This window comes from Pieris brassicae, chromosome 3, assembly GCF_905147105.1.
Source record: "Pieris brassicae chromosome 3, ilPieBrab1.1, whole genome shotgun sequence".
NCBI classification, from domain to species: domain Eukaryota; kingdom Metazoa; phylum Arthropoda; class Insecta; order Lepidoptera; family Pieridae; genus Pieris; species Pieris brassicae.
In genome coordinates, this window is record NC_059667.1 from 11,786,311 (window position 1) to 11,800,440 (window position 14,130).

At 35.2% G+C, this 14,130-nt stretch overlaps 1 protein-coding gene and 1 non-coding gene across 2 annotated transcripts; one reads left to right on the forward strand and one right to left on the reverse strand.

Moving 5' to 3' along the window:
* Nucleotides 1-10,428: 10,428 nt before the first annotated feature.
* On the reverse strand, nt 10,429-10,500 carry Trnae-uuc. The gene has a single exon. It is a non-coding gene; the product is annotated as a tRNA-Glu (tRNA).
* A 206-nt stretch (nt 10,501-10,706) lies between these two features.
* LOC123707515 (coatomer subunit epsilon) lies at nt 10,707-14,102 on the forward strand. The gene is made up of 7 exons (XM_045657614.1): nt 10,707-10,851; nt 10,984-11,175; nt 11,877-11,968; nt 12,184-12,349; nt 12,979-13,090; nt 13,185-13,300; nt 13,923-14,102. The coding sequence occupies exons 1-7, from the start codon at nt 10,753-10,755 to the stop codon at nt 14,049-14,051; spliced, it is 906 nt and encodes a 301-aa protein (XP_045513570.1). The 5' UTR covers nt 10,707-10,752; the 3' UTR covers nt 14,052-14,102.
* Nucleotides 14,103-14,130: the final 28 nt, after the last annotated feature.

The window sequence follows — 14,130 nt, forward strand, 5'->3', positions numbered from 1 at the left end:
ATTTCTATGTTTTTAATCTAAGATGTTGTTCGATGAAATAGGTATCTATTCCGAACTTATTATTGACGATTCGTCTAATCAAATCCCTGGCCCGGTCCATACTTCATGCCATGTGCGTTAAGTAATAACGGAATGAATATGTTAGCGATATTCCCTCGTGTCTTAAGTTCGCGAACCCTAGGTCAAGGTAAACACTAAAATTTTTACTACTTCTGCAAGCTTAGGTTTATTGCCATAGTCTTACATAGATCTAGACCTCAACTCGGTAACCCTAACATGTATCGGATTTATAAAAAATCCCTAATGAAGTTTATAAATATATAACATAGATCCTTACTTAATTCAAGGTTACTTATATTACGTATTTATAGTCTAGATTGACATTTAGTCACTGTATTCCTTGTAGTTTCGTGTAACAAGTTTAAGTTGAATCTGAAGTCAAGTTGATCGTGAAATTGTTATCGTATTATGACTGTGTGAAGAATTACTTCGCTTTTAGACTGGTCTCATCTTACTCTCTCTCTCAATACGAGCTCAAAATGCGTGTGTACCGACGAGTTGAGGAGCAGGACCTATGGTATAAAGATACTTTTATCTATCTCAACGCTTTCTGTTTTCCACATGTCGACCTTAAAGCAGGTTTTCCTAATAAAAAAATGTTCTATTCAGTGGAATTAATTAGATTCTTTAGTCTTTCCTAATAAGTTCTAGTTCGTTATGAGTTTGGGAAACAATTAATATTTATAAACCGCGAGCTTTTAAGTCATCCCTTTACTTTCTAGCTAGTCCACATCATGTTCATATAACTAACAAATCGGCTAATCGTCCAATTTTTATGGGAGAAAGATCTCAGTCGGGCTTCTTCTCGTTTTGAAATGAGGGTTAAAATTTTAGAGGGCATTTATTTCTACCACTAGATTAATTTTATAGCCTAAGCCTTAATAAATAGAATGATATGTAGATGAAGTTTAGCTGGTTTAAAGTTATTTCAGATACCGCGGAAAAGTTTATGCTTTTTGTTGTAACTATACAATTTAAATAAACAAAATTCTTAAAATTGTGTTCAGACAGAATCGAACTCAAGATAAGCTAGACCTCAGCGTATCAAATATACCAATGGTACTACAACCTCTTAGGTCTGGATTTCTGTATATGTTCTGTGATCACTTTTAATAGGCAAGTAGGCGGCCAACCTTCGGTCCCTGGTACACGCTGTCGCCTTTTGGGGTCTAAGGATGATTTCACATAGACAGAAGTTCCATTGGTAGCCAGAGATCGAACCTACAACCCAAAGGATGAGGGTAGGAAATCACAAGGCGAACACAACTCGTATTTAGTGTATATATCATAAAAGAAAATTAATCGGGATTGTTTATCTTTAACATAAACAATTATATTGATTAAACGTAAGAAAAATATCATAAGAATTAATCACATACGTCATCTCACAGAAAACCGGCGTGAAGTGATGCAATAGGTTCATCTTATTGTACTCGCGTTTCGTGCGGTGAGTGAGACTCCCGGAGCCCATCAATTCCCCCCCCCCCCCCAGAATATGAAGATGCAGTTTAAACAGAGATTACCCCAGGGGGGTACCACACGTTTCCGCTGTGGAGAATCCCCCTCTGAGCGTCCATCATCGGAACAATCAGTATTCGGTGGTGGATGCACAGGCTGCCCTTCGTATTCTGGGGTGGGCAAAAACTGCGCTAAAAACTATAGGTTTCGATCTCGGGGCAAACGGAAGAATTTACCGAAGGCATTCCACGCTTTCAGTGGACTTTACCAATGTTAGGGGCTCAACTCTAATCTTAACGCGGTTCACTTTCACCTCGAAACTGCGAAGCCGGCCTTATTCTTCCTTACTGAGACTCAGATATCCTCCCCGGCTGATACTTCCTACCTCTCCTACCCGGGGTACAAATTGGAATATTCATTTGTGCCGCGGGCGTGAGTTTGCGTGTACGTCAGAGAGGATATCTGTTCTCGTCGCCTCGGGTCGCTTGAAGGAAGGGACCTATCTAGCCTCTGGCTGCGCGTAGACTGCGATGACCATCCGCGATTCTACGCATACCTGTATAGGTCCCATAGCGGAAATACCGAAACTGAGCGACTCATTGAGCACATCCAAATGGCTACAGATTCCCTGCTCGAAGGGGTTCCTACCGCTGAAATCGTGATACTTGGCGATTTTAACGCTCACCATGCCGATTGGCTCGGTTCGGAAACCACCGATCACGCGGGAAGATCCTTTCATGACTTTGCTTTAGCTTACGACCTGTCACAAATGGTCCCTGCGGTTACGCGAATACCAGATGTGGATGGTCATAATCCCTCTTTGTTGGACCTTCTGCTGACCTCACATCCGGAGACCTATCAAGTCTCTGTTGACCCGCCATTGGGTTCATCGGATAATTGTGTGGTCCGGAGTACTGTGTCTACTACGCGCCCTCCTCGGCCCCGTTTTTCGGGTTGTCGTCGTATTTGGCACTATCGGTCAGCAGATTGGGATGGGATGCGGTCTTTCTTTGCGTGGCCAACTCTTGAGTTATCTAGAGGGCCACCAGCTGATTAGCGATTATCAGTACGGCTTTCGTCGTGGTCGTTCGACTGGTGACCTTCTAGTATACCTTACTCATAGATGGGCAGAGGCAATTGAGTCCAAGGGGGAGGCACTAGCGGTTAGTTTGGACATAGCGAAAGCCTTCGATCGGGTGTGGCACAAAGCACTGCTCTCGAAGCTTCCAGCCTACGGGCTTCCTGAAAAATTATGCGACTGGATCTCCAGCTTTCTAGCCGATCGGAGCATCAAGGTCGTCGTCGACGGAGCATGTTCCGACCTTAAACCCGTGAATGCTGGGGTCCCACAAGGCTGTGTTCTGTCCCCGACCCTGTTTCTTCTGCATATCAATGACATGTTGCAACTTAGCAACATTCATTGCTATGCGGACGACAGCACTGGGGATACTCTTTACACTGGCCGGGCAAGTATTTCTCGGGCAGTTGTCGATGAGTATCGGAACAAACTTGTGTCTGAAGTCGAAACTCTTTTACGTGGAGTCTCGGACTGGGGTAGACTAAACCTAGTCCAATTTAACCCCAAGAAGACACAAGTTTGCACGTTTTCCGCGAAAAAAATACCCTTTGTCGCTACTCCTCTTTTCGAAAACACTCTTCTTGAAGCCACAGCCAGCATCGGAATACTTGGCGTTGACATATCGAACGACGTTCAGTTTCGCGGTCATTTGGAGGGAATGGCTAAATTAGCCTCCAAAAAGCTTGGTGTGCTCAGCAAGGCGAGACGGTACTTCACTCCGGGCCACCGCTTGCAACTCTATAAAGCGCAAATACGGCCCCACATGGAATACTGTTCTCACCTCTGGGCGGGGTCTCCCCAGTACCAGCTCCTTCCACTTGACCGTATCCAACGAAGAGCGGTTCGAATCGTCGATGACCAATCCCTCTCCGAGCGGCTCGATCCTTTGGCGTTGCGTAGAGATGTGGGGTCACTCTGCATCTTCTACCGCATTTACCATGGAGAGTGTTCAGAGGAGTTGTTCGGATTAATACCTGCAGCTGAGTTTCAGCATCGGACGTCGAGGCAAAATACAAAATTCCACCCGTATCACCTCGACGTCCGACGTTCCACGACTGAGCGTTTTTCAAGGCAATTTTTGCCGCGCACCACCGCTATGTGGAACCAGCTACCCACTAAAGTATTTCCGAACCAATTCGACTTAGGGTCTTTCAAGAAAAGAGCGTACAAATTCTTAAAAGGCCGGCAACGCACTCGCGAGCCCTCTGGCATTGAGAGTGTCCATGGGCGGCGGTATCACTTAACATCAGGTGAACCTCCTGCCCGTTTGCCCCCTATTTTATAAAAAAAAAAAAAAACATACGTATCAAAATAATTTTAATCCAACCAGTTATACAACGTAACTGTAAAATTCTGAGATATACATTTTAAATTAAAAATAAATTATTATCACGCGTTTCCTATGTGCGGGTATCATCCAGTTATTACATAAAAGGCATCTAAACTATCGGATCACTAGAACAAAAACTGTATTGTTCAGAGGTCATAGAAAAATAAAAAGTGATTACTTATAGTAAACTTGATACTTGCTTGTTGGTGGTCGTCATGTCATGCATGAATTATATCTTTTCAATATAAACAGATGGTGAACGGCAAGCACTTGATTTAAACACGCAAGACAACTTTACATATGCTTATTAAATAGGCAATTTTTATAAATAATCCTTCCTATGCCTATTTTCATTAAATTCTTTAGTCAAAAGTCACAATCCATATTTTATATAAAACAAAGTTTAGTAGAAAAGGGCAAAGTTGAATATTAAAAGATTTAAAACAGTACAAAGTACATACGTCATGGATTTAACTTTAAACCTATATTAAAACACAAAATTAACCTTAAATACATATACCTACATGATAATGTGATAAATATTAAATACAAAAAAAGATTAAAAAATATATGAAATTGTAAAAATTTAATGAATTTTTTTTTTCTAAACTTTATCTTTTTCTAAAATCTAATTGTATAGATATATTGTTATTTGGAACATAATAAAATGAAGGTAACGCAAACTCAGTACACCATTGTACTTGTTAGACAGACAAAAAAATTAAATCTTGTATTTTGATTTAGACTGTATTTCAGGGTGACAATGTTGTAGGCGGACGTAAAGGGAAAAATTTATACTATCTTAGTATATGTAATCTTTTTACATGCAAGAATGTGTTATAAAATAGCCTGCATTATAATTTACACTGTTAATTGATACATAAATCAAAAATTAAAAATATATTCCGATGATTCGCTTGCTTTTATGTTTGTTTGCCCAAGGTTGTATGAATTTATATTAAGTGAATTTTCGTTAAGACTTTTTTTTACTTGAAAGACCATTATACGGTTCCTGGGAAGAAAACGTCTGGCTATACTCGCGTAATATGGTGTGGTGTAACTCGATTTAGAAAATCGCCACGCTTATTAACCTAAGAAATACTAAGTGATAAAATGTTCAGCCTTGCCTTGTACAACCATGTTTATTATTTAATTGCAATTTCTTCAAAAAAATAAGCCGCATATAAGACATACATATATTTTTGTTACTATGGTAAATAATAACTCGGATACTGACTACACTATTAGTAAATGTAGATATGTGGAACGAATTTGATAAGTGGTCAAGGGTTCAGGTTTAAACTGTTAATCTTGGTGAAGGCAGTAATAGTTATCGATTAATTAAATAATGTTTTATCATTATATAAAAAATTTCGTTAAAATTGGGTATGCTGTAAACAAGTAATTTGAAGACTTGGAAGTTGGGTAATTACCAGACACTACTGCAGTGTTAAAGCAATGGTATAAATAAAAAACTTCGAGTCTTTAGTATGATTTTTTTTTCTTAAATAGAAAAGAAGTTGGTGTGGTGGAAACACAAACTGGACCCAGTTTTTCTGTCCATACACATTGAAATAATTAAATGATATACTAAGGCCATAGATAGCCGATGCAAGAAATCTGGTCTTAACGAGAATTCTCATTCGAATATGAATTAAATGACGATAATGTCTGATTAGTATACTTTTTTTAATGCATGATTTATAATTGTTTAAAGAAAGTTATTAGTATGAATAAATTTAATAAATATGCCTTAAATAATAATTCGTGAGAAAATCCGTCCTGTTCCTGTTTAATACGTCACCCTCTGTCTCAAGTTCATAGTACAGTCGCGTACAATAAGTACGCAGGTACATATTTTTTTTGGCCCAACATCTGCTTATAAAACGCCGGATAGCAGATGCAAGCCACGCTATTGTGCTCAGTAGAACATTTTTTTTGCACTTTATGAAGATTGAACGGATGTGAAGACGTATGGAGAATCGATCTTAATGTAACAAAACAGTCTCCTTAATTTCTAAAGTTTTTGTTCCTCGTTTTTGTCGATAGGAAACGTAGTTCCGGTGAGTTTGAAGATATTTTGGTTAATTGTATACTTCTATGTCTAAGAAACTAAGCAGTGTTGGCCTAGTGGCTTCAGCCTGCGACTCTCATCCCTGAGGTCCTAGGTTCGATCCCCGCCTGTGCACCAATGGTTTTTGTCTAAGTACGCATTTAACATTTGCTCGAACGGTAAAGGAAAACATCGTGAGGAAACCGGCTTGTTATGGACACAAAATTACTTACTATCTTTTCCTAGATCGCGAATTATTTTTATATTTATTATTCTGTTAATATTGAAAATCCCATCAGATAATATTTGTATAGCGAAAAAATCCTAGTCCTATAAAGGCACTGAGTCAAATTCATGTCAAATGCACTTCCAACTACAAAAAGATTCTGTGCCCAATGTGGCCTAGATTCCATAGTGCTTTTTAGTTTTTGCATAAGTGTGCGTAAGTATATATAAACTACAAACACATATACGTTTGTTCTTAATTTTCTAACTTTATTTCAGCCAGTGTAAAACAATACCGTGTTATATTTATTCAGAAATTTAAAGGAACATAATGGAAATAATCCATAAATAACATCAAACTATTCCGAAACTTTCAGCTAGATTAAAAAATGTATATATTAATAATTAATTATTCGAACCTCATTTATTCCTTGAATCAACACTATTTACAATAGTGTATATACATATATAAAATATGTATATTATCTCCACAAAAAAATTAGAACTCTAAAATGGGTGTTAAAATAAATTTAAATTATTTTTAACTTTGAGTAATATTAAAAGGTTCTTTATTAGGAATAAAATACACTTTAAAAGGCTTTAATAAGTTCTTCTAGGAAAAAGATTTACTTAATAAGTGTTTATTTCTAATTCCTTATATTCCAAATACCATAGCCAATAAAAACTACGTTAAAAAAAGCATAATTTCAAATAACCAGTAGTTTTGTGATGGTTGCGGAATACAAAGCATTCGTATTGTCTTCTAATTATGTTTTATTAGAACTAAAAGACAGACTCACTTGAAGATCAAAGAGCTACTCTAAAAAGTGAAAATATTCAGAAATGAGACCCCTTGAGAGGTCGTCGCTCGAACGAACCCTTAAAGTTCATTAACCTGGTGTGCTAATTTTCATTGTGTTATATTTGCGAACGGGATTATTATTGTTTTGTTTTGTTTTGGCGGATTTCCGCTGAGCATTTTAAGGTGTGTGACTATTCTCAAAAGTACCGTCTTTATGTTTTTGTTAAATATATTTTCTTAGTCTACTTTCCCAACTATGTAGGTGTCGGAGTATTTTGCATTAGCGCATATAAATAGCAATTGTAACCCATTTATCGTAAAGTCAATCACTCAGTAAATTTGTCGAATCACATCTCCACCTTAAAACGGCTTCAATTTTTTTATACATATTTTCATCATTCGGCGTGCAATAATGTGGTGGTGGAAATGAATGAAAGAAGGTACACATTTTTAGCTTTAACCTAACCTAACCTGATCACAAACGCCAAAAGAAAAAAACTAACCTAATGTAATTCAATGGGAACTGAAACACCATACCATGTAATATTATCGAAGGGTTTAAAGTCATGCGCCTGCTGGTTGTTGAAATATTATATATAATAATACTTGTGATACTACATATAAGTCGTAAAGAACGACTGAAAAAAATTAGGAACTGTTTTATTGTGGAGCTGTGATCAACAAATTTACCAATAATCTTATTTTTAGTTACACTTCGTTACCATAATATATATATATAAAAAAACAATCTTAGTAGGAATCTGTTAACATATTACTTTTTTAATATATTTATCGGAAATAAGTAAAGATTATTTATTTTCAATACAAATAATATATTCATATAGGTAACAAATTGTTAACATATATTTTTAAAAAAATCTTCTTAATTTACGTTAATGCCAACTCAATCAAGTTTAAACCTCACATGTTCATAATTTAATTAAGGCCGCGGATTACATATAAATCAAGCTAATATTCACCTGTTCGGTGTGCTTTCCGGCAAAGGCCTTTTCCAATTTTCGCAGTATTTAAGACTTGTAGATGTTATAAATAACGTTGCAAATACAAAAATGTGCATAAAAATCTTACTGGCATATATTTCACACATTTACATCAATATATACTTAAGTCTAATAATCAACCCACACCAACCACATAATTACTTCGATTCCTTAAACCGGCAAGACCCAACAAAGAGGTTGTCTTGAATGCAGCCCGGTGCAACGACAGCTGGCAGGGCCTGAGAAAGCGAATCCCTTGGGGTCAAATGCAAAAACTTCATTCACTCCAAAACTTATCGAAACGGAGATTTATGCTGTGGGAATCGGTTTTAGGTTTATTTTATATAAGGTATATTGTGTAGATTTTTATTAAAAATTATCGTTAGAGGATAAAATCAATCCAACGCGTTATGTTTATAACTAATCATCTGACTTAGTATAATCTTTCAAATTATTCATATATTTCAAACTCCTACAGGAACTTAAAATATATATGTATAACCAAAAATAAGTATTCTAAACACACAAATATATAGTATTTTTGTAATAATAATAATAGAAAATTAATAAATAAAAAACTACAAATTTGAAGTGTTTACAAATCGTTTTAAGTGATAGTCGCATTAAGTTTTTTCTTATATCAATTTAAAGTTTGTATTGTAAAGATGTTGAGTTAAAAAAGGGTAATCTTGAATGAGCCAATTCTTCGAATTTAAGACAAGACAGGTTTATCTTATCAACCCTAAGATACAGTAGGCACCTAATACAAACGTAGGTAATTAAATTATTATTACAAACATAATGCTTTCTCTAATCTGTGAAGTTTTTGTTTTAAATGATAAGAATAAGTTATTGTTTTCCATTCACTTGGGGTTTACCTAGTAGAAGATGAATTCATTCAGAATATTACCGTTAGTGAACATGGATGTAAGGATTTTCTTGTAAAAATATGTTCTTGGAAATTTAAAAATAGGTAATTTCTTCACCTAAACATCGTTACTTATTTGATAGTTTCACCTCTTTGTAATATCGAAGTATCTTTGCAATAGTGTTTACGATTTTTTTAGTTACATGCCCCACCTAGGCGTACTTAAAATTACTATGTTCCTCCTATGAAACATACATAATTGGAATAATAAAAAATTGAATTGTTCACTTAAGAAATTTAAATGATAGATTTTACGAAAAATCACTAGGAAATTCCAAATAATTATAATGAAGATTTTAATAAAGCGCTCTCAAGCGCAAGGGTTTCTATAGAAGTTTTTCTATTGAAGTTTTCAACAGCTTATCTAGTATCATCAAAATTGTTTATTTATCTTACATTTAGGAAATTTTATAAGTGATATATATTATCATATATACTGCTGATATTTGAAAATACACCGGCACCTCTGCAGTCACTCGAAACTATATTTTAGTTATTGTGGTTTCATCAATAATACATGTCATATACACCATATACACGATAATCACATATAACCGAAAGTAAATATGTTAAAGATCTAAACCTATGACTGACATTACTATCTGTAGGTAAAGATAATCATCGAAAAGATATTTCTATCTTTAACGATTCTACCTGGACTGTACCTCGTCCCTAGTACAAAACCATTTCTATTACCTGCGTTTCTCATTGATACATTACAATTGTAAGTAAACAAGTAATTTTAAAATAACAATACTGGCTATTGTCATGTTAAAGGAAGCGGCATTCTATTTTATTGATAGAGACTTGAAATTATTACAATATATGTTGGCGCTCGAGAGAAAGCCACAAGAATTATTTTCACAAAAAACGTAGTGTGTAACAGTGTGCAGTGTAAACGTAACCTAGTGGTTTGACAGTGCTTCAGACGTTTCTTCCTTTGTAGGCAATTTAACGTTTGCTTGTAATCGTACTAAAAATCGACGGAGTATGTCAGGCCAGAAGGCTCCACAAATTTTTTTATAACTTTATTCATATAGGTAACCAAGCACACTTATGAACGTCAACAGAAAATATGTTAAATTGATTCTAAATTTGCATTTACTACCAGTTCGTAAGTCCACTATGTACTTCCCTAATAATTGAAAAAACAAATACACAGACACAGCCTAATGCGGTGGTAGTGGCACTCGTTTTTTATAATAAGGCAAAAAATTATTCATAAGTAGTATTTTTATTTAGGACATTATTCTGATGACCAACATACCCGAACATGTATCTATAAATCACACATTTACCTATTAGTAGGTATACTATTAATATACACAAAATTATTAGACGAGTTTTAACTAGAATCACATGAGTCCATTTTATTTTTAATAGCCAAAATCATAAATTAACTCCAAGATTTATAACAATTAGATTAGTTTCAAAAACCTATAATTTTTAAATCTTTCATGATTATTCTCACTGTACTTTAAAGAAAAAAAGATTTCCCGTACCGGGAATCGAACCCGAGCCTCCTGGGTGAAAGCCAGGTATCCTAGCCACTAGACCATACGGGATACGATATTGTGAATGAAATAGGTACTTAAAACTTGTGGATAAATATGTTTTGTATGTATAATTTGCTTAGGATTCATGGATTCATTCTTTTCTAGTGGTAGTTTACAATATGCAGAAACTTTGGATGAACCCATGAAGCGAAAATATATAATCTTGATAGCTCTCTGTCAATGTCAACTGTTAAATAATTGGGACGTCAACATATTTATATAAGTTCTGTAATCTGTGTTTACTATTTGTCAAGAATCAAGATGGCACGTCAGCAAGATGTTGATAAACTTTTCCATGTTAAAAATGCTTTTTATGTTGGAAATTACCAACAAGCCATTAACGATGCTCAGCACGTAATCGTAAGTTATTCTATAATTTCAATAATATATGGTTTTCTTTTAAAACTTTTTCATGCTAATGACGTTTTGACATATGACGAATATGCTTGTATTTTGATAAAAGCTTCATTTTTGCTCTAAATATTTCATTAGGGCTCTTCGCCGCTGGTTACACTAGAGCGCGATGCATTCCTATATCGCTCATATATTGCGCAAGGCAACTACAGAATTGTTTTACAAGAACTAAAGACAGCTGACCCATTGCTCCAGCCACTTAAGACTCTGGTGGATTATTTGTCTCCGGGAGCCAATAAACCAGCTGTTGTTTCAGACATTGATGCCAGAGTAAGTTCTTCACTTGTAATAGTGGCTATTAGCTAAAGTAGTTGTATAATTATAAATAAATAATAATACACATTTCTGGTACCATACTAAGAAAGCCCCTGTGATTTTCGATCCTATGTTAAATAAATTGAACATGATTACTGATACATTATAAATCCCTGTGCAGTGCAGTATCAGCATTGGTAATACTAAAGTAGGAGTAGTGTGGACTCAGTTTCCACACTTAGACGCCCATTGGGTCCATTATGTTCATACCTACTAAAGTAGGAATCACACTGGCTTGGGAATAATTGATCTTAGATGACATCATCATCTATAAGAACATTTATCGATACAATATTTTAGAAATGCTGTGGCTCTTAGATAATTTTAGCTATCAAAGGTACTATAATTAGTAGCCAAAAACTTATTAATCACTAGCACATAGCGATAACACAAAAAGAAAACAATTTTTTTCTAATAAAAACTTATTAAGTGTAGTTTGCCTTGCATTTCTATTATAATTGTGATTAATTATATATTACATCTATTTCTTAAATTGATCACTTTACAACAACTAACAAGTAGCTCTAATCAAAGCTTTATCCTATTGACAGAGAAATAATTTTATTACTGTTTTCCTATTGCCCTCATCGTTGATGTCTTTTTTTAATAATTGCCAATCACAAAGTTTCTACTTAATTATTATGTTTATATTTCAGGTTGCAAAAGGCACAGAACTTTCCAATGACATATTTATAATTGTAGCAGCAACTATTTATTACCATGAAGATAACTATGAAGCCGCACTTAAGTATGTTTTATTAAAATTCAAATGCTCAATATATTAATAAGTAAAAATAATATAGTAGTTCCACACTTCTTATGTTTCTTAGAGTTCTATTATGAAGGTTTTATTGTATCTATCTAAAAAAAAATCTAATCAACTGATATAGCTTACTGCCAGTAACAATCAATGATGACTCCTTTAGCATTTCATATTTATAAAACTCATGTTATACATTACAGAATTCTTCATGGTGCTGAATCACTTGAACTTCGTGCCTTTACTCTACAGTGCTTGCTTGCAATGAACCGGCCAGACTTGGCCAGTAAACAACTTAAACTCTTGCAGGATATTGAAGATGATGCTACCTTAACACAGCTTGCTCAGGCTTGGCTTAATTTATCACAGGTATGAAACTTAAATTTATAACTTAATAGGATGAAGGTATATCATCACAGTAATAGATATTATTGAATATTTCCTGGTAAAACTTTGGATACTGGCTAAATGATTGATCATATTGTATCTATTTTTTTAATAATAATAGTATAAGTCTAATTAACGAGTTTGAAAGCAAAACATACTTAAAACTATGAACCTATGAATTACCTACTTAATATATATATGTCGCAGTATAGTAGTTAAATCAGAGAGTTAATTCGAGTCTCGAGACAGTTAATTAAATGTCGATATTCAATCAAGTTGCTAGCATGATTTAAATAAAGCAGCGTCGAAAACGTTTAATTATCTGTCTGGCCGAAAGCCAGGGTGTTGATTAACAATGTAAAACAAGATGGTAGAACAAGACTTTGCCATGATTATTTCATTTGGTATTATTATTTCGGTGTGATCGTGAAGAACTGAGAAGAGCTTGGAAATTCCGTGTTTTGCTTTATTGTAAATGGTTAGGTTAGGATAGTCTTGTTGCCTAGGAACGTTTATGAAGCTCGTTAAACGTTTCGTTCACTCACTTGTCTGACGGAACTTTATACAAACATAACAGTAACCATTAATAATACAGTCTTGTTGATTTTCAGGGTGGCCCTGGAGTGCAAGATGCTCACTACAGCATAATGGAGCTCGCGGAGAGACTTGGCGCTCTTGGTGCAGGTCCAGCTGCCGTCGGTGCTGCTGCTGCTGCCTCTAGAGGTCTCTAGCTCTCTCTTTAGTAGTCAGTTTAGAAATAACTTTTTTTTTTCAATTAACTATATATCTATTTAATGAATTTTTATATTATCAATAGGCATGTGGGAAGAAGCTGAACAAATGTTAACAGAAGCTCAAACTCGTACACCACAACAACCTGAGCTACTACTTGGTCTTACTGTCACTGCTGCACATAGCTCCAAACCGCCTGAGGTATAGTTAGGTCAAAAGTTTGTTTTTCTTAAACTTGCAGGACCCTACATAGCTCTTACTATACGGCATGTTTAGCAATCCTCAATAAAAAAGGCACTCATGTCCTCACATTAATTGTTTTTTAAACTGTCTTGTTTGTGTGTGAGTGTTTTTTTTTTCTTATGTAATAGGAAGCAATGGATCACCTGATGTTAAGTGATACCGCGGCCCATGGACACTCACATTGCTAGAAGGCTCGCAAGTGCGTTGCTGGCCTTTCATGAATTGGTACGCTCTTTTGAAGGACCCTTAGTCGAATTGGTTCGGAAATACTTCAGACAAAAACATTGCCTTAGAAAACGCTCGGCTGTGGAATGACGGACGCCCAGGTGACACGGATGGTATTTTGTACTGTTGCAGACCATTGTATTGTATATAATCTCTTCAAGGTTATTATAAAGAAGACCATTCTTATAAAATTTCCATTTAAATAATAAAGTACAGCAACTAACCAGAGAGAAAAAACATTAAAAGTGGCACTCATGCCATAATTAACTAAATTCTTTGAATTCTGTTGGACTGGCAAAAAGAGACATTGGATTTCTAAATCTACCAGGACATAATAAATACGTGAATATTGCAGGTGTCTTCTCGGTACTTGGCGCAGCTGATAGATTCCTACCCTGAGCACCCGTTCACACGAGAATATAACGCAAAACAAAATGAACTGAAACGGCTGGCCGCCCAGTACCAACCATCAGTCGCCAGTTAAATTAAGATTTGTAATAATATTGATTATAGTAATAAAGTTTATTGTATTCCATAGTTTTTTTTTTTATCTCTCTAGAATA

What these genes read in the sequence shown, in the direction of transcription:
- LOC123707515 (XM_045657614.1), top strand. Translation starts at nt 10,753, where the DNA reads ATGGCACGTCAGCAAGATGTTGATAAACTTTTCCATGTTAAAAATGCT. An exon ending in TGCTGCTGCTGCCTCTAGAG is followed by an intron (nt 13,091 to 13,184) that starts GTCTCTAGCTCT and finishes TATTATCAATAG; the next exon opens with GCATGTGGGAAGAAGCTGAA. An exon ending in ATAGCTCCAAACCGCCTGAG is followed by an intron (nt 13,301 to 13,922) that starts GTATAGTTAGGT and finishes TGAATATTGCAG; the next exon opens with GTGTCTTCTCGGTACTTGGC.